Source organism: Medicago sativa, chromosome 2, assembly GCF_051527215.1.
Source record: "Medicago sativa cultivar Bolivia chromosome 2, Bolivia_mono, whole genome shotgun sequence".
NCBI classification, from domain to species: Eukaryota; Viridiplantae; Streptophyta; class Magnoliopsida; order Fabales; family Fabaceae; genus Medicago; species Medicago sativa.
This window is the reverse complement of record NC_140750.1, coordinates 51,438,104-51,460,032: the sequence shown is the minus strand read 5'-3', so window position 1 is coordinate 51,460,032 and position 21,929 is coordinate 51,438,104. Positions and strand designations below refer to the sequence as shown.

Here is a 21,929-nt window from a genome sequence, read left to right as displayed (position 1 = left end):
ACTAACAGAGTCTACATTCAGGGACTATTTTGCAATTTATCTACATTCAGAGATTAAAGTGACGACTTCTTTCCTATTCAGGGACTAAAGTGACTTCCCCTAAAAATAATGATGCACTCCAAGAAAGATTGCAATTAAGGAAAAAGAAAAAGAAACGTGTGTTATATACTCGTCCCTAACTCAAACGGTGCGTTTTAACATTTACTGTGCCTGAGATTGCTCTTCGATTTTCTTCTTCTTCATATCCCATCAAATTAGGGTTTTCACGGAAACCTAATATTCGTTTTTTTCACCCTTCACAATCGCATCGCTGAAACCGAGCAATTCTGCTACACGGTACGATGCTTCTTTTCTCCTCAGTTATCGAATTCGTTTTCCAAATTTACGTTTTCCGATAGATTTTTTTTTTTTAATTTTAGTTTTTTCAAATTAAAATTCAATTCTTTGTAGTTGTAGAATCAATTTGTTATTGGGTCTTCAAAACCTGCATCAAAATCATACCTTTTTTTTTTGCAGTTTTGTTTTTGGGGTTTCAGTTTATTATTTTTTTTGTATAATGTTGTTTTAGTTTGTGTTTGTAATTTGGATTGAATGGTTGCTTGTTGTTATGTGTTTGATTTTTATTGAAGAATGAGACCTTAGATTGGGAAAAGTTGGTATTTTTGTGATGAATATTATGCGGGCTACTAAGATAAAAAAAAATTACTGATTAGTGAAGATGTTTTAATTTTGTTTATTGAAGTTTTTAAAATTTGTAAAAAAATATATCTATTTTGGCAGTCTGTAGCACCTACATTACTGATGCAAGGCGTGTCTGGTGTCCGACATGTATGTATCATTGTGTGTCTGCTGTTGTTAGTGGTTCAGAATTCTTAGTTTATGCAAAATTAAAAGTTAAAACATTTTTGGGAAAATTGCTCTTTTCAACTTTTGAAATTTCTCTTTTTCCCAACTTCCGATGGCCCAGCGACGGTTAACTGCAGCCGGTCACTTCTTAAATTGGTTTCAACCGACTTTGAAAGTGTCCGGCAGCAGCGGCAGTTGGAAAAAAGAGCATTTTCAAGAGTGAAAAGAGCAATTGTCAATGACTAGTGTCTATAGCTTCTGTAAAAAAAAAAAAAGACTAGTGTTTGTTGCTAGATTTTGTTTTTAAACATTGAGAACAGACTTCTCCTTGAGCTTATTTTCGAACATCTATGATTTATGGGAAGGAAAAACTTATTTTTGGGTACTTTGCAATTTGCCAATGACTATGAACTTATTGTTGGTTTGAAAACATTTATTTATAATATTCTTTTGCAATTCTGTTATGCCCTGATGTGAATCATATTATATGTAGCTCTAGTACCTTGAGTAACTTCCAGATGTTTTATTCACTTTGTGAATATAAAATTTGGGTTTTTATGCTTAGTTATATTTCCTGCACGATTTTATTGCTGTAACTTTATGGCAACTTCATCTTTTGAAGAAGATTCATTTTCTGCCAATAAGCACTTTTGTAGCCATGGTTTTTGATAGATTAATGTTGAAATTTAATTGGGTTGGATGATTATTGTTTGGTATTTTCAAGTTCTTTCAAAAGATTTAAGCCGACGAATCCCACATTGCCCAGGTCCTTGTGTTTTGAACCTGTAAACAACTTATGAGAAGACTGAGCTCATGCTCACATGATTGGGCCAATTTGAATGCTTCTAGTGCAAATCCTGGATTTGTATCCCTCTGCGTCTAAGATACTGAGTGTCTCCAGTTTTATCTTCTTTTTTGACTTTTTGCAAAGGCTTTTTAGGAATTTGTTTTCCACCTGAATTAGCCTGTTAGGTCCTGTGTGATTTCGGAATTCACTTACTAGATATAAACAAATCCATTTGTCAACACCTAGTCTCAAGCTATCTCTTCTATATTGTTTAGATTTTCTATTGGTGTTTTAGATTGGACTTTTTTACAGTTATAAAATCAATTTCTATTAAGAGATAGTCGCTACATGCTGTCAGTAACTAATTAAGAGAAAAACCTGATTTTTTTTAATCTGTAATCTTAATACAAATAATTTTTCTGCTGTGATTGGTTCAATTTCTCAGTGCCTAGCTCTGACTGCATGGGAACTGTTAGCTTTAGGTGTTAAAACCATAGTAGTCAATAGCGGCGGCACGTAGCGTAGCCGCGATGAACTGAACTGCTACGCTAACTGTCGTAGCGGTGCGGAATCAAATAGCAGCCGCTTCTGCTGCTATAGTGGCGTAGCAGAGTGGAGCGGAGCGGATAGCGGCTGCTTTAGCCGCTATTTGATTTTAGTAGGAAATTTTCAAATTGACCCTATTTTTAAAACCTTTTTTAGGGCATTGTGAGGATTTCTTAAACCCTAACATTTTTCAACTCTTTCCCTCTTCTCACCTGTGCCGCGAAACACACTCTTCTATCTTGTTCTTTCTCTTGTTTTATGATTTTTTTTATTTTTTCCTCTGTCTTATGTTTTTAGGTATTTTGATTTATGAATGTCTCATGAGATTTTAGTGTTATATTTATAACGATGATGAGATTATCTAAAATTAAATATAAGTTTTTTTTTTTTGTTGAGAAATATTTCAGTTTGTTTTGTACTTTATAGTATTATTCATGTGATTTGTCCAAAAAATAATCAAATATCAGTGACCGCTATTTGTCATACCGCTATACGCTATCCTGCTATCCCACTTTTGGGGTCGGCCACTACGCTTCGCCATCCGGGATTGACTATTATAGTTAAGACTCACTTTAGAAGTTGGAGGCAGGAATGCAGGATTAATATTTTAAAACCTATAATTTCTGATTTATATCGTTAAAAGCCTATAAAAAGTGTTTTGGTTCACTTCTTGAGTTTTGTTTGATTCTCTTCAGAGCTTTTAATTCTGTTTTTTTGTAATTTGTAGTTCTGTTTCTTTGAATAAAAATGCATGAATTGAAACTAATGGGCATGCTTTTGTTCTAGGTTCATGCGATGGACATGTCTGATGCTGTGATTGTCAAATCTAGTAGGTTGAAATCAGTTGTATGGAATGATTTTGATAGGATTAAAAAAGGTGATACATGTGTGGCGGTTTGTAGGCATTGTAAAAAGAAACTGAGTGGATCAAGCACGAGTGGAACATCTCATCTAAGGAACCATTTAATCAGGTGTCAGAGAAGGTCTAACCATGGTCTAGCACAATACATCACAGCAAGAGAAAAGAGAAAGGAAGGGTCTCTTGCAATTACGAATTTCAGTTTGGATCAAGATCCAAACAAAGATGATACAGTTAGTCTTGTGAATATCAAATTTGAGCAGGCGCAGTTGAAAGATGAATCTGTCAACACTGGAAATAGCAACTTTGATCAAAGACGGAGTCGATTTGATCTTGCCCGCATGATTATTCTACATGGATATCCCTTGGCTATGGTTGAACATGTTGGTTTCAGAGCTTTTGTAAAAAACCTGCAGCCCTTGTTTGAGCTTGTAACATTGAATCGGGTTGAGGCTGATTGTATTGAGATTTATGATAAAGAGAGGAAAAAGATGAATGAGATGCTGGATAAATTGCCCGGAAAAATCAGTATCAGTGCTGATGTTTGGACTGCAAATGGTGATGCTGAGTACTTGTGTTTGACATCAAATTACATAGATGAATCATGGGAGTTAAGAAGGAGGATATTAAATTTTATAAGGATTGATCCTTCTCATACTGGAGACATACTTTCAGAAGCTGTCATGTCTTGTCTGATGGATTGGGATATTGACCGTAAGTTGTTCTCCATGATTTTGGACGGTTGTTCTACCTGTGATAACATTGCCACAAGAATTGGCGAGAGACTTATGCAAAATAGGTTTCTATATTGTAATGGTCAATTATTTGATATACGCTGTGTTGCCAATGTTCTTAATGTCATGTCTCAGCTTGCTTTGGGAGCTGTAACTGAAATAGTCCATAAGATTCGTGAAACTACTCGATATATTAAAAGTTCACAAACCGTACTGGCAAAGTTCAATGAGATGGCTAAAGAAGTTGGGATCATTAGTCAAAAGTGCTTATTTCTAGACAATCCAATGCAATGGAATTCTACATATTCAATGCTTGAAGCTGCTTTAGAATTCAAGGATGTTTTAATTCTTCTGCAAGAAAATGATATTGCCTATAATATCTCTTTATCTGAAGTAGAGTGGGAGAGACTCACCATAGTTACCAGCTACTTAAAGCTTTTTGTCGAGGTTATAAATATTTTCACTAGGAGCAAGTATACAACTGCAAATATATATTTCCCCGAGCTCTGTGATGTTAAGTTGCATTTTATTGAGTGGGGCAAGAATTCAGATCCGTGCATCAGTTCTTTGGTGGTTCAGTTGAGAAGCAAGTTTGACGAGTATTGGGACAAATGTAGCTTAGGGTTGGCAGCTGCTGCTATGTTAGACCCTAGATTCAAGATGAAGTTGGTTGACTATTATTATCCACAAATCTACGGTAGCATGTCAGCAAGTCGCATCGAAGAGGTCTTCGAGGGCGTGAAGGCTCTTTACAACGAACATTCTATAGGATCTCCATTAGCTTCTCATGACCAAGGATTGGCCTGGCAAGTTGAAAATGGTAGCAGTTCTCTTTCCTTGCCATGGTCTGCAAAGGACTCCAGGGATAGACTGATGGGGTTTGACAAATTCCTCCATGAAACTTCTCAAGGTGAAGGTGCAAAATCAGATCTAGATAAGTATTTGGAAGAACCTCTTTTTCCGCGAAATGTTGATTTCAACATATTAAATTGGTGGAAAGTTCACACTCCAAGGTATCCCGTCTTATCCATGATGGCCCGAAATGTTTTAGGAATCCCAATGTCAAAGGTTGCACCAGAGTTGGCATTTAACTACAGTGGAAGAGTCCTTGATCGTGATTGGAGCTCTCTTAATCCTGCTACTGTCCAAGCTTTGGTGTGTTCACAGGATTGGATACGGAGTGAACTGGAAAACTAGAGTTGGTTTTCCCTTGCATTCTAACTGTACATGCCAATTCCCCTTTTAGAAATACCGCCATTGTAAGTTAGATCTTCTAACTTCACATTTCAATTTTCTTGACCTTTTGTATTCAGGTTCTATTATTTAGCCCACAGCCTTATGAAACATAGCAATTTAATCTTTGATATATTTTATTGCGTTATTATTTTTTCTATATTTTTTTTTAGTCGTCGAGAACAAAGTATTTTATCATGTGCTGCGGCAATATAAGTGTGGTAAATATTTGTTGGCATAAAACAACCATTCTACATCTCAAGTACACCAATTTTCCAAAAGCATATTCATGTTTTCAGTCAGTATATTAGTTTTCACCTTTTTCTTTGCTTTATGCTCATTATTATTTCTACCATGAATAGTTCCAATTCCTAATGTTAAATAACATCTGTTAAGTGATATTGTGTTGTTTGCCACATCATCACTGCCAAGTCCCAGGATTCATGTTATGTTGGCATGTGTGGCTCGTTGCATGATTTAGGGTGTGTGATTGGTCATGTGCGTTATCAACCCCATACTCTTCTCCACAAGGTATCCACCCTCCATTTTGTCTAAGCACATTCATGTAACCCTTAAAGTTCCTTATTTTCCTCCTCGATTGCCCCTCTTCTAACCACCCTTTTCGGGAGTCCCTGCTTTTTCAACATGTTTGTGAAACATATGCGATAAAAACCCCTCATGTGAACATGACGCCGACATATAAGAAGACTTGGTTGATAAGATTCTTTCAAATATATCTTAAATTAATTAGATTATTTTTGGATAGACAAATGTTAGTTAGTTTCTAGGATTTGAACCCTATACCTCCTAAAAACTCCTCTGGTGTCCCTTAATTCACCATTTGAGCTACGTACATGGTAATTAGGGGCCAGTTTTACAATCTTACCATCTGTTGGTATAGTTCGCTAGCATTTCTTTTCTTTTACGCCTCAATTAATTTGAGTGTGAAATCATTTGAAATATCATCAACCTCGTGTCATCTCTGACTTGAAAACTTTAATGTTATATTATATGGACTCCCATATATTCGATTTTGGTGTCTAGTTGGGATGACGAACAAACATGGTGACAGACAACTTTTAGCCGAGTTTTAGAAAATAGTTCAGTGCCCTACTGGCCCATAATTGGCCTGAATGGATGAATGTTTTGGTGCACTGAATCACTTGGGGCTGCCTTAGTAAAAAGATTTTGTGCAAGTCTTATATAGAGGGAATGAGTATGATTGTACTTGAGGTTGAGTCTGTTGTGCAAGATTAATTTACATATTTTCCAGACGAGTCTTAAAAACTTGTCTGGTTTCAGAGTTGAAACATAGAAAATTTGTTTTTTCTTCTTATTGTTGTTTTCCCTATATCGGAACTAAAACTAATTGGGCGATGCTATTTGTAGCCAATACAAAATTCACGAACAGGTCACAAAATGCATTACAACCATTTAGATTTGCCATTTGACTTGATACATAAGTGACTCGATACTTGAATCTCGATACATGTTTGAAAATTGTTGTACGACTAGGTCATGAATCCAGATTTGAAAATGTAACAACTTTTATTCACATTTACCTGTACCCGTATTGGTGCTTTAATGGGTGCTAGAGTCTACAATAAGCACCATGAATTAGTTTTAATGTAGACAAATATTATACTCTAAAACCAAAACAAAGGGGACAAAAAATATATTTTCTCATGTTATAGAATTTCAACGTGCAAGATTTTTTTACAGCCTTGATGTATGTTACAAGGATTCGAAAGTTATTTGCACCCAATTGAGTATGTATAGTTAAGAATGAAAAATTGTGCCCAATTTAGTATAGCAAAGAATGAAAAAAAAATCAAAATAAGATGCACTTGTTAATACGTTAATATTTTTTTTTTTAAAGTACGTAGATCTTCAAGGAGATAGTGTTTTTTCTTGACCTTCTGTGGTGTGTTTCTACCAATCTCAATTTTTCCATCATAAGAAAAAGCTTTGGGTAGAATAAAAATTAAAATAAGAACGGAAGATAAGGTCCACGTAAATTATTATTTTGGTAAGCTATCTAGAGAGTTTATTATATTTACACAAATTTGAATATAGAGGGCATTTCAAATGAGATGACTTTTGTAACCAAAAAAAAATGAGATGACTTTTTAAATGAGAGGATGGAATAGATAATGACCCTTGGATTATCTTGTTTAACAACTTAGCCTTCCACCATAAACATGAAGTTTCCATTAAACCATAAATATGGAGCTTCCTCTATTCTTCTAATCCATTGCTTAACGGAAACGATTCAATTTGATTGCAATTTTTCTATGAAAGTTTGGTGGTTCAAAACAGCAAATACAAAAACCTAAATCCAAATTCCAATTTAAAATTCAAAAGTGAAATTGAAAAAATTGGGATGTGATACAAGAACAATATTAAAATCAGTGATGGATGGGCTGTGTAAAGAACATGCAAATTATCAAATAATAGTGGAATTATATTATTGAAAATGAAGCAGTGAAATTCAAATATATAATGTTCATATCCAAAGATTATCCATTGATGTCACCGATTTAAATAAGGTCTAATTTTATAAAAAAAAACTCATAATTTTGAAGTTTTTCGTTATTGATAATATGTTTCAGCAACCTAATTGAAATAAAAGATACTCCATGAATAGGGAGAAGGGCGTTGCATTATAGGTGAGAGTGAGAGAAAGAGGTTCCTTAAACAACCTTTATAGCACTTGTTAACAAGACAAAAAAAATCATACTCCCTCCGCCCCATTTTAAATGACTTGCTTTGAAAATATGTATTGTTCATGTAATATACTTTGACTCTAATTTTCTACTAGTATATAAAAACAAAATATAGCATATAAGATATTGGATTCGTATCGATGAATATTTTTAGAATATCAAATTTTTATAATTTTTTCTAATAAATTATTAAAGATACTTAAGATTAAAATTGTGCATTGGCATACGTGACACAGTCAACTGTGTCATTTAATATGGGACGGATGGAGTAATTTTTAATTCCTACAAAATTATCATGTAATCGGTTTTAATCCATACACAAAGAACCAACACTAAAAACCGATACTTTTCATGGAAAAGATTTCTAATAATTTTTTTTAAGGAGAATGCTAACGAGTACCCCACGGGCATTGGTTAAACAACTAAAACAAGTAAGTTTTTAATAAAAAATAGTATAATCATTACTTAGTCAAATGTAACATCTTACATTTTCAAAACAAAATTTCTACTTGTGGATTCATTAACCGTTGTCCTTAGGGCACTGGTTAGCAAGACTTTTTTTAAAATGCCTTCCTCATTGAAACTTTGGAGATAACTCTCTCCCACCATTCCTTGAAATTGAAGTTTCCAAGTCAATTAAGATATTTCATTATCTATCATTAATGGAAGTCTTAACAACGAGGTAGTATATTTTATTGGGTTAAGATCCTCTCCATTTAGCAAAATAAATGGAGTTTGCAATTTAGAGACAGATAGACACAAAAGAAAGGTGAGATAAAAAAAATTCACCAGGTTGATAATCAATCAATCTTTTTCATTAAAATAATTTATTTTAATCATTTAGTTATCATTCTTACTACTTAAAATACACTTAACTTATCAAAATATGTCTTGTAGTATTTTTGTATTTTTTAGGGTTAATTATTGAAATTAACCCTGTAATATACACAAAGTCTAAAAAATGAGCATGTAAAATAAAAAACACATATTCTGACCCTATAATTCGAGATTCTTATTATTTATGATCCTGTGATATACATGGAGTCCAAAAATGAAACTTATAGATTGAAACTTTTCATGATTTTTTAGAGGCATGTTAAGAAACGTTAAAATATAGCTTTACATAAAAAAAAATTAGAAATTTTCGACAAGCGAAAAATTAATTATGAATTTTAAAAGCGTCAAAACTCAAAAAACAAAACAATGTAAATCCCGACCTATAAATCAAATTTTGAACTCATTGTTTGCAGAGAAATTTATAAAAAAAAAATACATAAAAAATGATTTGCAAAGTCTCATAACATTGCGAAGACGTTTCAATTTATTTTTATTTTTCAACCAAAACGTTCAAAATTGAAACTTTGTTCCTAGTAAGCGCATACTCACGGATCAAATTTCTATCCCTAATTTTGTGGGCATAGTAAGGACATAATAAGAACCTTCACAATGAAATTTTAAAGTTTTTAAACCAGAGACAAATTAATTTTAAATTGTTTAAAACATTCATAATTATGGGGAATAAAAATTCATAATTAATCTATTCTTAGTCGAAAAAATTTAATTTTTTGTGTAAAACCATATTTTAATGTCGTAAACATGCATGGAATAAATCATGATTTTTTTTTACCTTTAGGTCACTTTTTTGGACTGCGCGTATATTAGAGGGTGAAAAATAAGAAGAATCTCAAATTACAAAGTTAGAATATATGTTTTTTTATTTTACATGGTCATTTTTCAGACATATTGTATATTACATGGTAAATTTAAACAATTAACCCTATTTTTTTATTTATTTTATAAATAATGATATTTATACAATCATTTTAGGACAACTTTTGAACAATTCTATTTCACACTCATATTATTTTCTTGTCCTCTCTTGTTTTTTTTCCTCTTATTTTTAACAATAAAAAAATTTGTCACGATAATTATCACATATCATTAATTTTTTTTTTATATATTTCAAAAAAATATATATCATTGTCCTCGTGAGCATAGCTCAGTTGGTATGAACAATGCATAAAATATGTAAGGTCGGGGTTCGAACTCCGGCCATCACGAAAATAAAAAAAAAAAAAATATATATATATATATATATATATATCCTTACTCTTTTTTATTTTTTATTTTTATTTTTATCGACTTCCACCTTATCTCAAATGTAATATAAGTATGTTGTAGAAGGGGAGTAGAGAGTGAGACAGACAGTGATATCAAATGGCGTCTATTGGATTCTCCTCACTGTCACCGGCGACAGTCAGATCACAATACCTCAAATTAGGGTTACCTTCAAAACCTCAATTCCTTCCCATTGCCACACTCAACTTCTCTCCCACCTTCAGGTCTGGTTCATGCATTTCCTTGCTTTACTTTTTTTTTTTTTTTAGGTTTCAACTGTTCTCACATTTGACCCAATTATTGTAGCCAAGGTTTTTTAAGTAGTAATATAACTTTAGAGTAAATACACAAGTTATTAGTTTAACAAAATTCTTCTTCAAATTGCAAATTTTTGTTTCTCTATTGGAGGAATCAAATTTGATTTTAGACTTGTTGAATTGATTTTGAAATGTTTGGATGTTCTCAAGTATAATTAATTTTGCTTCTATAATTTGATTGTAAGTTGAAGTCAAAAATTGTAGCTTTTGGCTTCTACAATTGATTTTATCCCTGAATTTAGTGTTCAATCAACTTTTACATGAATGTCTCTAAACACAAATCACTTCACATAAAGCTCACAAGAATTTTCTAGAATTAGATGAAAAGGGGGTGAGTGAATTTGCATTTTAGTCATCAAATGTAGTGTTGGACAATTTTTCCAATGACATAAACAAAATTTCAAAATTTATCCAGAAATCTCGAAAATCAATTCATCTATGAAATGATTCCTAGGATGCATGATACTTATTTTAAGAATGTTCTGATTACAAGAATGTTTACATACAGTTAAACACTTAACCCCTCCTTAATCAAAACAAACATGTTAGTTCATTGAGTGGCAGTGTGTGTCTACATTATACTTATTATCGTAATACTTGCATTTTTTCTAGTCACAATTGTTATAGCTTATTATTTGTTGTAACTTTGCTTTAAACTATATCTTATGCTGTTGAATGTATTATCCAGATGCATAGGCTCTAGAAATTTGCAAATAAATCAAAAGCTATTGACTGTTTCTGCTACAAACCCCAACTCCAGTGGTGGAAAATCATCCAATGAAGGATCAGATGTAAAGGAAACTGGCAATGCTTCTCAGGGACCTCCTCTCCTTACAATTTTGGCTGGACTCTTTGTGTTTTTCCTTGTTTGTTGGGTCATTGGGTCCGTTGTAGGGTGGTTGATAAGTTTGATTGTTAATGCGCCCTCTCCGAAATAAACATGTTTGTTTGTTGTAATGTGTTGTTGTTTATATGTTAAACCATTGTATTAGTCCTTATCTTTTTTCTTGGCTAATTTTGTGCATTTGGACTTGATAGTATTTGAGTGGTGGAAAGGTCAAAGTGAGAAAAAAGCAGGATAAAGGGAAGAGAGAGCTGATAGAAGCAGTAAGACCTTATCATTAAATTTTACAAAAATTCTTTATTTCGTTCGGTGAATTAAAACGTAGTTTAAAGTTTAAACTTTAAATATCAATTTTACTCTGTCAATCTCCTCTCTATTGGGAATCCATGCATATGGCATATCTCTTGATTGATTGACTACATTGTCAAATGTTTTGTTCTCCTAGTACAGCTTGCAGCAAAAATAAATGCATGTCTTAGTGTTATTTCATATGAAATACTCTACAGAAGCATTGCATTTAAAAAGTTCATGGTGTTATGAAATGCGTGGCTTAGTGACAGTGGAAATACACTGGAACCATGATACCTTACCCATTTTTTTAGACAACCAAAGTTAGTATGGTAATTGTTAATTTGTTAATATTTATTGGAGGTAAAAATCGAACCCGAGACCATCCTTATTATCCACTCCTTAACTATCGCACCTCAGCCACCTAGCCAACCTTATAGCTCCCGATACCTTAGCCCAGGCATCATTCCTTTCGTACTCTTGTTTTTCTTATTAACGGGCATACCTCGAGTGATTGAGTAAACAAACATGATTGAAGTTTCCAGTATAGTGTGCAAGCTTAGGTTCAGCCCTAAAAGTTCGATCAGATTAGTTCTATGCAAACTGTTGAGATTATTTCTATAGTGTTTACTATCTTTTTATCCTTGAATGTGTGAGATGTTGTCGTTATAATCCCACAAAGTACCAAAATTGCAAATACATCCTTATTCTCTTTTTTGTTTGTAATTTTATGAACTAAATTGACTAACGAAAAACATATTTGAGGACCAAAATAAACAACCAAAGACACATTAAAGAATTGAAATGACTTACTAAAGAAACACTAGAGGATGTGCTTGCAATTTTGATACATTCAAATGCTATAATGACATTGTCTCACATATTTGAAGACATAAATGACGGTTTACCCATTTTAGATATAAAACAAAATACAAGAATACTTAAACGATAAGACGAATGAGAGAGAACTTAATCCATAAAAAAATACTAGAGAACGTGAAACAATGTACAATATACAATACTCAAATCAATTCGTATGTACGAATATGAAATGTTGGTGGCTTTTGAATGTGTACTTCAAAAAATAGTGTGATTTTGTGAAATGTCATTCATAGTAAGTAGGTATGGCTCCTCTAGCAATCTTCCATAAAAACAAAAAAGAAAACACAAGTCTCTATAATAGTTTGTATTACGTTTTGTCACCTCTTTGACAAGAGCTTACACAAGTCATAATATAAATGTGATATTGCCAATTGGATATGTATGAACTGCTTAGTGACTGTAGAAATACACTGTTGAACCATGATACCCTGGCCCCTCATTGAGGCATCATCCATTTCTTTCTCTGTTCTTTCTCTTATTAACTGACAAAGTTGAGCAAGTCACCATTTTACAAGTACATAACCAAACATGCTTAAAGTTTCAAGTATAATGTGCAAGCTTAAGTTCAGCCTTAAAAGTTCTCGTAGGACTCGGATTAGTTCTATGTAGCTTAACTATTAAGAATATATTTTTTTGAACGGCACTTAACTATTAAGATTGTTTTTATGGTACTTCTTTCGATACAAGAATACTTAAATAATAAAACGAATGATAGAGAACTTGATCCATAACCAAAAAAGAGTTAAACAATTTACAAAAGCAATACATTTACAAAAGTTACACACAATGCATTGGCCTGCGTCAGTGAATATTTCTGGGAAGGTTATCTAAAATATAATGTCCAAGACGACCCGTACGAAAAAGATTAAGCAATTTCCCGGCAACCACGACATGAGCATCTTCTTCACGTTCAGTTGAAACATGGAAAACTTCCTGCAACGCGGTAAACTGACTAGCAATAAGTGCTTCCATTTCAACTTCACATTTTATATTGCCATCAAAAGATGAAGCTGTTTCATAGAGTGTTCTTCTAACATCCTGCACCATGTTGTCCTGCAAAACAGAGTTAACTGAAATGAATTTGAGTTTTAACTACATAAAGATCTCGTGCAAGATTGCATAAACTCGAGGAAGATATGGCAGAAAATAATCATGTAAAATTCCACCATATATCATTGATAGACTACTTTTCTTAGTAAGAAGAGAGCGAAAACATTGATCAATCACCCAATTCATTACAACTGTTCTTCATCAATACTATGAACCATTGGAAATGGAAGAAAAAAAATCATTGATGGAACAGTCACATATCCAAATTCCAAGGCATAGTATCACAATGAAAAATCCCCATGCAGGATCTGCTGCTGGATCCATCAATAGCATACAAACCAACTTTAAATGAAATGCAAATTATCTGTTGAACTATTGGAATCCTTTATTAGATTAAAAAATGTTAAGTACATATCCAATGTCAGAACCATTTGTTTTGATTCAATTCTTTAATTGTCCTTTCCTTTTCTAGCTTGATGTGTAGTTTTATCAAAATAGAAACAGTTTTTATTCTCGTATTTGAAACATTACATAAGATTGAGGTATACACGTAAATAATTACAGATACCTGTGTGTGATCGTTAGGGATTTGCTTTTTCTGTTTCATTTGTAACCCAGATGTAGTCAAGCACTCTGTTGTGCTGTTAAGAAAAAATATGTCGTGTTCCTTGCTCGATAACTTTTCCCATTTTTTGTACTGATCACTAGAGTTGTGAATAGCTAGAAAATATTCAGCAGTTTCTTTTCTCTCAACCAAACAGTCCCCAATTGCTCCTGCATAACGATAAAAATGAAGTCCAAATCAGATAAGAAACACACACATACAGAGAGAGATTATATGAAAGTTTGAACAACAGAAGTTAACTTAACCAGAAATAAACACTTGTCCCGTTATGGAATGCTTTTTGTTCATTTGGAGGTAAGGTGTACTTGTTTGAGAAGGTGGGATATATAAAATGAAATTGACGTAGAAATGTTTAGAGTAGAGAGTATTGTGTACAAAAATGAATCAAGTATCAAAGCATGAGTATATACTTGAAATAGTTGGATGTACTAGCTAGAGCAAAATGGTAGAGTAGAATGTTTAAGAACCGTCTAAATATGTATCAGCACAATGTTGTTGGGATAAATCAGCTCATTAGATTGCACTATGGTGTTCAGTCCATTTCATGAAACTGGCGTTCCATAATGCATAGTGAGAAGCGATGTAGGAATGTGATGGTGCTTTTTTCTGTCTCGTCTCTTGGTCTATTTCCAGAGAAGCATTAATGGAGGCCATCTCTTTCTCTCGTCTCTTATCTTTCCTTGTTTTCTCCTTTTATCACAAGTAGCTAGCCCTTGTAGTTGAATGTTGGCGTAGCTTTGATTTGCAAATATATCAATAGTTGTCATTCAAATCTATGGTTTCCATGTATGAAAAACAGAGCTTACCTTTTGTACTTAATGCTTCGTTGAATTGGCCATTCTGGTTGATTTTTAGACTTTATGTTGATTGAAAGGTCACTACATGATTCTGAGCTAAATATAAATTACTTATAGAAATAGCTTAATTGTCTTGTGGCTGCTTTGGGTTTGGTGAAGCTTAATCCTCGTGACTTTAAGTAGATTGCATGTTGATTTAAGAGAGACTAGGGGTTTAAGGAATTCATTTACAGTTAATTAAGAAAACCCAAACATGAATTTAATGACAGTAACTTTGAAAATTCTCATAAGTGAACTACATGGAATAATCCAAGTGAAATCAACAACCCAGAATGGTTGCCTATTGATTAACCAAAATTTTCTTCTCATTTCTTGCTTTCTTCTAATTTACAATATGTTATCTATTAATTTCATGGAATCAACTCACTACAATCTGTATTAATTGACAGCTCAATCCTCAAGGGACGACAACTCTACTCACTTTGTAGTACTTGCTTGATTCAATATACCTCTCAAAAGTTCTCAACACTTGCTTACAAAAAACCTCTCCTTCCTATAGCTCGACACACGTACAAAAAATTGTACCATACTACCACTAACCACTACTAACTAAGAATGTAAAAAAACACCCAGGAAGAAGAAAACCAATTAAAAATACCTGTTAAGAGTAATTTAGATAAAACATCAACATTAGGAACCTCTGGAGGTAAAACAGATGGAGTGTCTAACACATAAATATTGGGATGGCTAGCAATCTGAAAGGAAGGAAAAGTTTCATAAGTAAGAAAATCACAAAAGAGATACTAATGAATGAAGTTCAGACAAGAAGCAAAATAGAGAAAGTGATGAATATCTTAGTACACATTGGCCCACAAAAAGTATGTAATATACATCAAGTTAACTCAAGATTCAAATACATGAGTGTTTTCTTCAAAAATATGTTTTCCAACAATGAAAGTCATCTTATTGAATGAAATAGCAACCGTGTCAAAAGTTTTTTCCTTTTTTTTTTTTTTTATGCTTTATATACATAGAGGTGTGAAGTTTTCCTGTGTTCAGTGCATTATAACTGAAATCCAGCTTACATTTGGAAATATGCAATGATAAATTGATGAAGTTGGCAATCTATGAAAAACATAATATCCTGGTTCTTACCTATGCTGGTGTTTTCTTAGTTTGATACAGAAAGTAATTAGAGAGATTCGTTCAGTTTTTGTATTTGGTGGTGTCGTTAAGGTGACATCTTATCCCCTAGTTTTGAGCATTTTTCATATTCTCTAATGAAATTATCCCCTAATAACAAAAATATCTTACCCGCTTACCAAGCATGAGCATCTTATACAAGCATACTAGATATCTGGGAACGGAAGATGCCTAGATGAGCATGCCTGTGCACAAATCACCTTCCCAAAGTAAAATTATTATGTTGATAAAATCGTTGTCTGTTCAACATGATGGTCAAATTTTTAATTTAGCCAAATAAATGAGATTGTAAAAAAGAGAAGAATGATGAAAGGTTGCATGAGATTCAGATTTTATAAAATCTATTTAGCTGTTGATTAAGAGTTCTGAGATCCATCAGCATGACAGAAAAATTATAGAATTGGCAGAACACGTGATGAAAACATACAACTTTGGAGGTCCTCAAAAACAAAATTCCTAGCAAAATGATAAAGAGTACAGTGTTAAAGAACAATCGTTAACCTTATAACTTCTAATGTCTTTAGTCTCCCCTGGCTCTGGACTCACAGTTGCATGCTTTAACTTTCCTTTTTCTACAAAACAAAAGTTGCAAACGAAAAATTAGAAATACAATTGAAATTTTGTGGACATGCATCCACTTGTTTCTCAAACGTTGAGAATGTCATTTAGCCTGTTTCCCTGGAACTGGAATAATATCTTGAATACCTGCAGCACTAATTCTCCCAACATGATGCAAGGCATTAGTAAGTGCCGATTTTCCAACATTTGGAAGCCCAATTAACATTACTGTTGCAGTATATTTATTATCTTGATCAGTTCTCCTCAACTTTCCCACCTGCCGTTGTATAAGGCTTAGGAACTGTCTAAAACAAAAGGTCTTTATTAGTAAATTAGTTCATGACCAGATAAAAGGAAAGAGGGCAAGAAAAAAGCCAAAAAGAATAGCAACAACTAAGTACAATTTTTTTTTCTGAATCTCTAACTGATCATTTCTTATATTGCACTTAAATTGACTCGCTAAAGTAAAGAAATCCCCATCATTATAATACTATTTTTGTGTATAACAGACAAATCCATGGAAACAACATGCCACACACATACACATACAGATTCATTCATTACAACTAATAAAATGCGAGCTCTTAATAATTCAAATCAATTTGAAATGACTTGTACAAAGCTGCAAGATTCAAAATTACACACTAGTCCTCATGTACTTTTCCAATGTATAATTTGAAATGACATGCCAAACACCATGATATTTTGATAAGATCGTTCATTCCTGAGACTCGATAGAAGATCTCACGAAAAAGGAACTGATAGTTTACCTGTCTGATGCTCTCCTTGTTATGAGCATCGACTCCACAAGATACGCAGTTCGTTTCCCTAAAATAATCCATCCATGCCTGGTTACAGAATAATTGTTATTAAGATAACAAATTTCATAAATTAATAAATTTAAAACAAACACAATTTCACCTGTGGTAAAAAATGGTTAATTAGTTGAGTTTGGTTAAACACCTTCAGTTGATTTGTCGATTACTGGTTTGGTAAGGATGTTAGTGTATGTGTCACTATTGGTCGCTCTAATTTGCTTAGTACACTGGTGCTTCACTATATAAATTCATTACTTTATTGTGTAAACCCAACTTTTTCCATCAAATTTCAGTTTCATCCTTCATCAATCTGTCTCACATTACATTCCTCAAAAGACAAACTTCAAACTTCAAACTTCACATTACATTCCATCAAACTTCAAACTCAAAATTATTGGAGATTTGAAGAATTATTTGGGGCTGAAACTATTCAAGTCAGCAAAGGCAACTGATTTGTGTCAAAGAAAGTACACAATACAGTTACTTCATGACACTAGTTATACATCAGCCAGGCCAACTCCACACTTCACATAACTCGCATTCCTCAAAAGTATATACAGTGTGGGAGGGTATTAGGAGCCAGTTAAGTTAGTTATTAGTTACTTGTACTTGAAAATGTATATGAATTGAGTTGTACAAAAAATGCAGGGCCGGTCCATAGCCCGCAGAGTAGAGTCTGGGCTACAACACAGGGTCTCAAAATATAAAAATCATATTTAAGGGTCTAAATTCTTGCATATACCAAATCTTAAGGGCTCAAATTCCTACACACAACAATTTCGGTGTACAAAATTTTGAGGGCACTAGAAGAGGGCCTCCAAAATATTTGAGAGGCCATACAAAAATGTAAAAAGTTTTGGTATAATTGTGTGACTACGGCTCTGATTAGATGAGCAATTTAATTAAGCGCTTATAGCCCATAAGCAATATTTGCATTTTCTTAAACTATCCTTCCTGAATAGCTGATGAATATAAGTTGAAAATAGGTCATGAACATGTCATAAGCTGTTATCCCGTTTCAAAAGCTCAGGCAAATAGTCTCGAAAGTGCTTATTTATGACAGTAAAAAAAAAAAAAAAAACTGAGAAGAGCAGTAACCAAGCAAGCAACGAACCGAACCGAACCTGTAAAGCGGAACAACGAGAAGCGAGATCAGCTTTATTGAGAGCTATAATATGATTGTGTGAAGTTTGTGTGAGTAAATGACATTGAGAGGAGAATGGAATCCTTGCATCAGTGACATGGACGATGAGATCAACCAAAGGGATTCTTTGTGCAATGGCGCGAGTAGAAGCAACCATGAAAGGATCGTTCCATAATCCTTCACGTATAACGCTGCTTTTCCTTCTTTCTATTCTTTCTTTCACTATTCTTCCAACTCGCCTTCCAAATTGCGTCGCTGCCATTCAAATCAACGCTGTCTTGTCTTTGTGTTGTTCAATTTGAGTTTTGAGAAGAAATGGAAAGAATGAAGAGTATTGAGAGGAGTGGGTTTTGTGGTTTAGTTTTTTTTGTAATACAAATTTTTCTCAATATATGTGAACTAAAAAATTGTAGGAAAATGATATTTGGTACGGATGTTTTGTATAAGAATAGTAACGGACGCGTGCAAAAGGGATATTTCCACGCGCTGCAGTTACTCTTTCTAGAGAAAACAGGATTAAATTAAATAAAAATAAAAAATAAAGACCTTAATAGAAATGATACCCACCGTTATCAGAAACGAAGACTACTGCAATATTTTCAACAAACTAAAATTAGTGGCTCAAAACCATGCCGTCCATTGCTTTATGTAGTATAAGTCAAAAAATTTCCAGCCACATGTTCAATATCATCTAAACAGGACTCAAACAACAAACTGAAAAAGGAAAACTGAAGTTGGGGATTTTCCAATTTTGGTGTGGTAAGAACCATTGGAGAACATGGAAAGAATGGGAAGAAGGAGAGGATGTGTGTGTCAAGGAAGAGGATTTTCCAATTTTAAGAATTAACATGTAAATTTGTTGAAGAAGATGACTTCTCCTGAAGAAAAGATTACATGAATATGGAGCTATAGTTCAGGTGCGGTGGTTGGCAATGATTGAGCGACGGAGGACGAAAGTGATCGACGGAGAAATTGCTCCTTTCACGAAACTAAATGGACCAATGTAAAGCTTTGTTAGAGGATTTGGGTAAATTTTCTATGTTGTCATAATACTTTTAAAATTAAAAATATATTTGTCATTAGTGTTAATTTAGCATTTTCTGTTGCCCGTGAGTTTAGCTTAGTTGAAAAGGACAATGCATAATATATGCAGATTGAACTCTGACACCACCAATTTTTTTATCATTCTCTACAAAAACACCATCTCAATTTTTTTTTAAATAATTTTTTCTATTCTTTTTCCTTAATCTTAATCTCGTACCTCCAAAACCCTCTCCTCTCTTCCCCTTCAAATTTCAAAACATTGCCTTAGAGTGTGTTTAGAATGAAGTAATTGAATTTTCTTAAAGAATTTAGAGTTCTACACAATTCAAATGATTCAATTAAATTGTCATCAATTTTTAGCAACTTTTATAAATTTTTAATTTTTTGACCAAATTTGAAAATTGAAAATTGGGGTCAATTTGCAAACTTCGAAAGAAAAAAAATTGAGGGGTCAATTTATAATTTTGAAAAAATTGACAGATAAATGTGTAATTTCCAAAAAATAGGGGTCGATTTGCAATCTTTTGGAAATTGATTGGAGTATGAAAAATTATAAGATTGAAGAAATTTAAATTCTTATATTTTAAGTGTCATTTGAAATTCTCTAAATTTAACTTTGAACAAAATACTCCAAAAATTTACATCATTTTGAATATTCTCCAAATTATCATCCAAACAACGGAATTCACCTAGAAGTATTTGAATTCTCTTAAAACATTACACTAAATTCTTATATTTTAAGTGTCATTTGAAATTCTCTAAATTTAACTTTGAACAAAATACTCCAAAAAATTTCATCATTTTGAAAATTCTCCAAATTATCATCCAAACAACGAAATTCACCTAAAAGTATTTGAATTCCTTAAAACATTACATTACCTCAACATAAACTCATATGTCCACCATTTTGTTTTTTTAACTAAGATCTTATATTTCCATAATCTTTGTAATTTTTTGAATCTTGACAACATAAACAAAACTCTATAATCATTGGTGCACTCGCCTTCTTAACAAATCACCAACCAAAACCATTTAACATCCACATGCTCAACCAACCATCATTGGTGCAACCGGTTAAACATGAAGCATATTTTCAAAACTCAACTTCCAAAAGACACTCAATGTTAAACATATTGTCACTTAGGATAGTTCTGGAGGCGAGTTTTGAAAATGTGCTCCACGTTGCGCGGGTTGAACGCAATGGTCATGTGGATGTGAATGGTTCCAATTTGAGATTTGTTGAGAAGGTAAGTGTACCAATCAAATATATTTATGAACTTGTTAGTCCAATTCATGGTTCGGTAACTCAATCATTTGAAATTCAGATCTCTAATCAATTTCTTGTAGGAATCCAACCTTTAAGCGTGCATCTCTGGTGGTAAGGTGTGTAACTCTCCCACTTCTGTTGCTGTTTGGTTTACTGTTTTGTTGAACGATCTGTGAAGATAACAAGTTATTAATTTTTTTAAAAAGGAGAGAAGGGTTTCAAGATTATATGGGTCTAAGATCCCTTTCTTCTAGTGCTCTTCTTGCATTTGTGTTGAATCACCTTATTTTAGTTGATTTATCTTCGCATTGGTATTATACATTGTTAGAAAATAGAATAATATGTTATAATTATAATTAATCATTATTATTACTACTATTGTTTGTTGTTTTGGTTGAAAGTATATATTGGAGATGGTGACTGGAGAAGTATATGTGTGAAAACAAGAACAGCTACACAAGAAGCAAGCCATGCTCACAAATACAAAATTCATTTGGAGTCATTTTCAATAAAGAGGAAGAATAAGAATGATAAAGAGAAAAGGTGACCAACATACATGATGTCAGCAATTAGGGTAACTGATTTTGCATCAACATCTCCTGGAAATACCAATCATCACTCCAATGAATCTTTGTGTTCCTTTGGCTGAAACCATGGCATACTGATCGAGTTTTCCTATAGCTCAATTACATTTTATATATATTTCTATAGCTCAATTGTTGCATATATGCAACTTTTTATATATATTTTCCTATAGCTCAATTACATTATATATATATATATATATATATATATATATATATATATATATATATATAGAGAGAGAGAGAGAGAGAGAGAGAGAGAGAGAGAGAGAGAGAGAGAGAGAGAGAGAGAGAGAGAGAGAGAGCTCAATTGGCCCTGAAACTCAGAGACACATTGGCAACATTATCCCCAATGTTTCACTCACTCCATGTATTGAATTGAATTAAGTACTTGTTCATGACTTGATATATTATTATCATTATAGACAATAATATGTTGATGTGCATAGATTTGTTTGCATGATCCGTTTCTTAAGATAGACATAAAAGCAAGATTGAGTTACCAAAAACTAGCCATTCAAGTTAGGATAATAATATTCACACAAAAAATATTCAAGTGAGACTCATAAACCATCGTACAAGCTATTGTGAAGTATTCAATTCGACCATACATCAAAATCAAATGAATTGCATGAGATATCAATTAATGTATCAGCACG

At 33.0% G+C, this 21,929-nt stretch overlaps 3 protein-coding genes and 1 long non-coding RNA gene across 6 annotated transcripts; 3 read left to right on the top strand and 1 right to left on the bottom strand.

Moving 5' to 3' along the window:
• The first annotated feature begins 191 nt into the window (after positions 1-191).
• On the top strand, positions 192-5,153 carry LOC146948700 (zinc finger BED domain-containing protein RICESLEEPER 2-like). Its single transcript, XM_085744900.1, has 2 exons — positions 192-336; positions 2,966-5,153. The coding sequence occupies exon 2, from the start codon at positions 2,975-2,977 to the stop codon at positions 4,967-4,969; it is 1,995 nt and encodes a 664-aa protein (XP_085601026.1). The 5' UTR covers positions 192-336; positions 2,966-2,974; the 3' UTR covers positions 4,970-5,153.
• A 4,735-nt stretch (positions 5,154-9,888) lies between these two features.
• Positions 9,889-11,164, top strand: LOC146948699 (uncharacterized). Its single transcript, XM_085744899.1, has 2 exons — positions 9,889-10,073; positions 10,855-11,164. The coding sequence occupies exons 1-2, from the start codon at positions 9,949-9,951 to the stop codon at positions 11,102-11,104; spliced, it is 375 nt and encodes a 124-aa protein (XP_085601025.1). The 5' UTR covers positions 9,889-9,948; the 3' UTR covers positions 11,105-11,164.
• Positions 11,165-12,744: 1,580 nt separating this feature from the next.
• Positions 12,745-18,867, bottom strand: LOC146948698 (DAR GTPase 2, mitochondrial-like). Of its 2 annotated transcripts, none has more exons than XM_085744897.1 (7): positions 18,356-18,867; positions 17,184-17,261; positions 16,561-16,714; positions 16,357-16,427; positions 15,311-15,407; positions 13,799-14,004; positions 12,745-13,233 (listed from the first exon to the last, which is right to left on the bottom strand). In XM_085744897.1, exons 1-7 carry the CDS (start codon positions 18,635-18,637, stop codon positions 12,982-12,984), a joined length of 1,140 nt encoding a protein of 379 aa, XP_085601023.1. In that variant the 5' UTR covers positions 18,638-18,867; the 3' UTR covers positions 12,745-12,981. The 2 variants fall into 2 exon arrangements, with proteins under 2 accessions (XP_085601023.1, XP_085601024.1); XM_085744898.1 differs by having other exon boundaries at positions 12,745-13,250; positions 18,356-18,793.
• A 59-nt stretch (positions 18,868-18,926) lies between these two features.
• LOC146948697 (uncharacterized) lies at positions 18,927-21,678 on the top strand. 2 transcript variants are annotated; one of them, XR_015026951.1, is made up of 2 exons: positions 18,927-19,402; positions 20,767-21,678. It is a non-coding gene; the product is annotated as an uncharacterized LOC146948697 (long non-coding RNA). The 2 variants fall into 2 exon arrangements; XR_015026952.1 differs by having other exon boundaries at positions 18,927-20,666.
• The last annotated feature ends 251 nt before the right edge of the window (positions 21,679-21,929 follow it).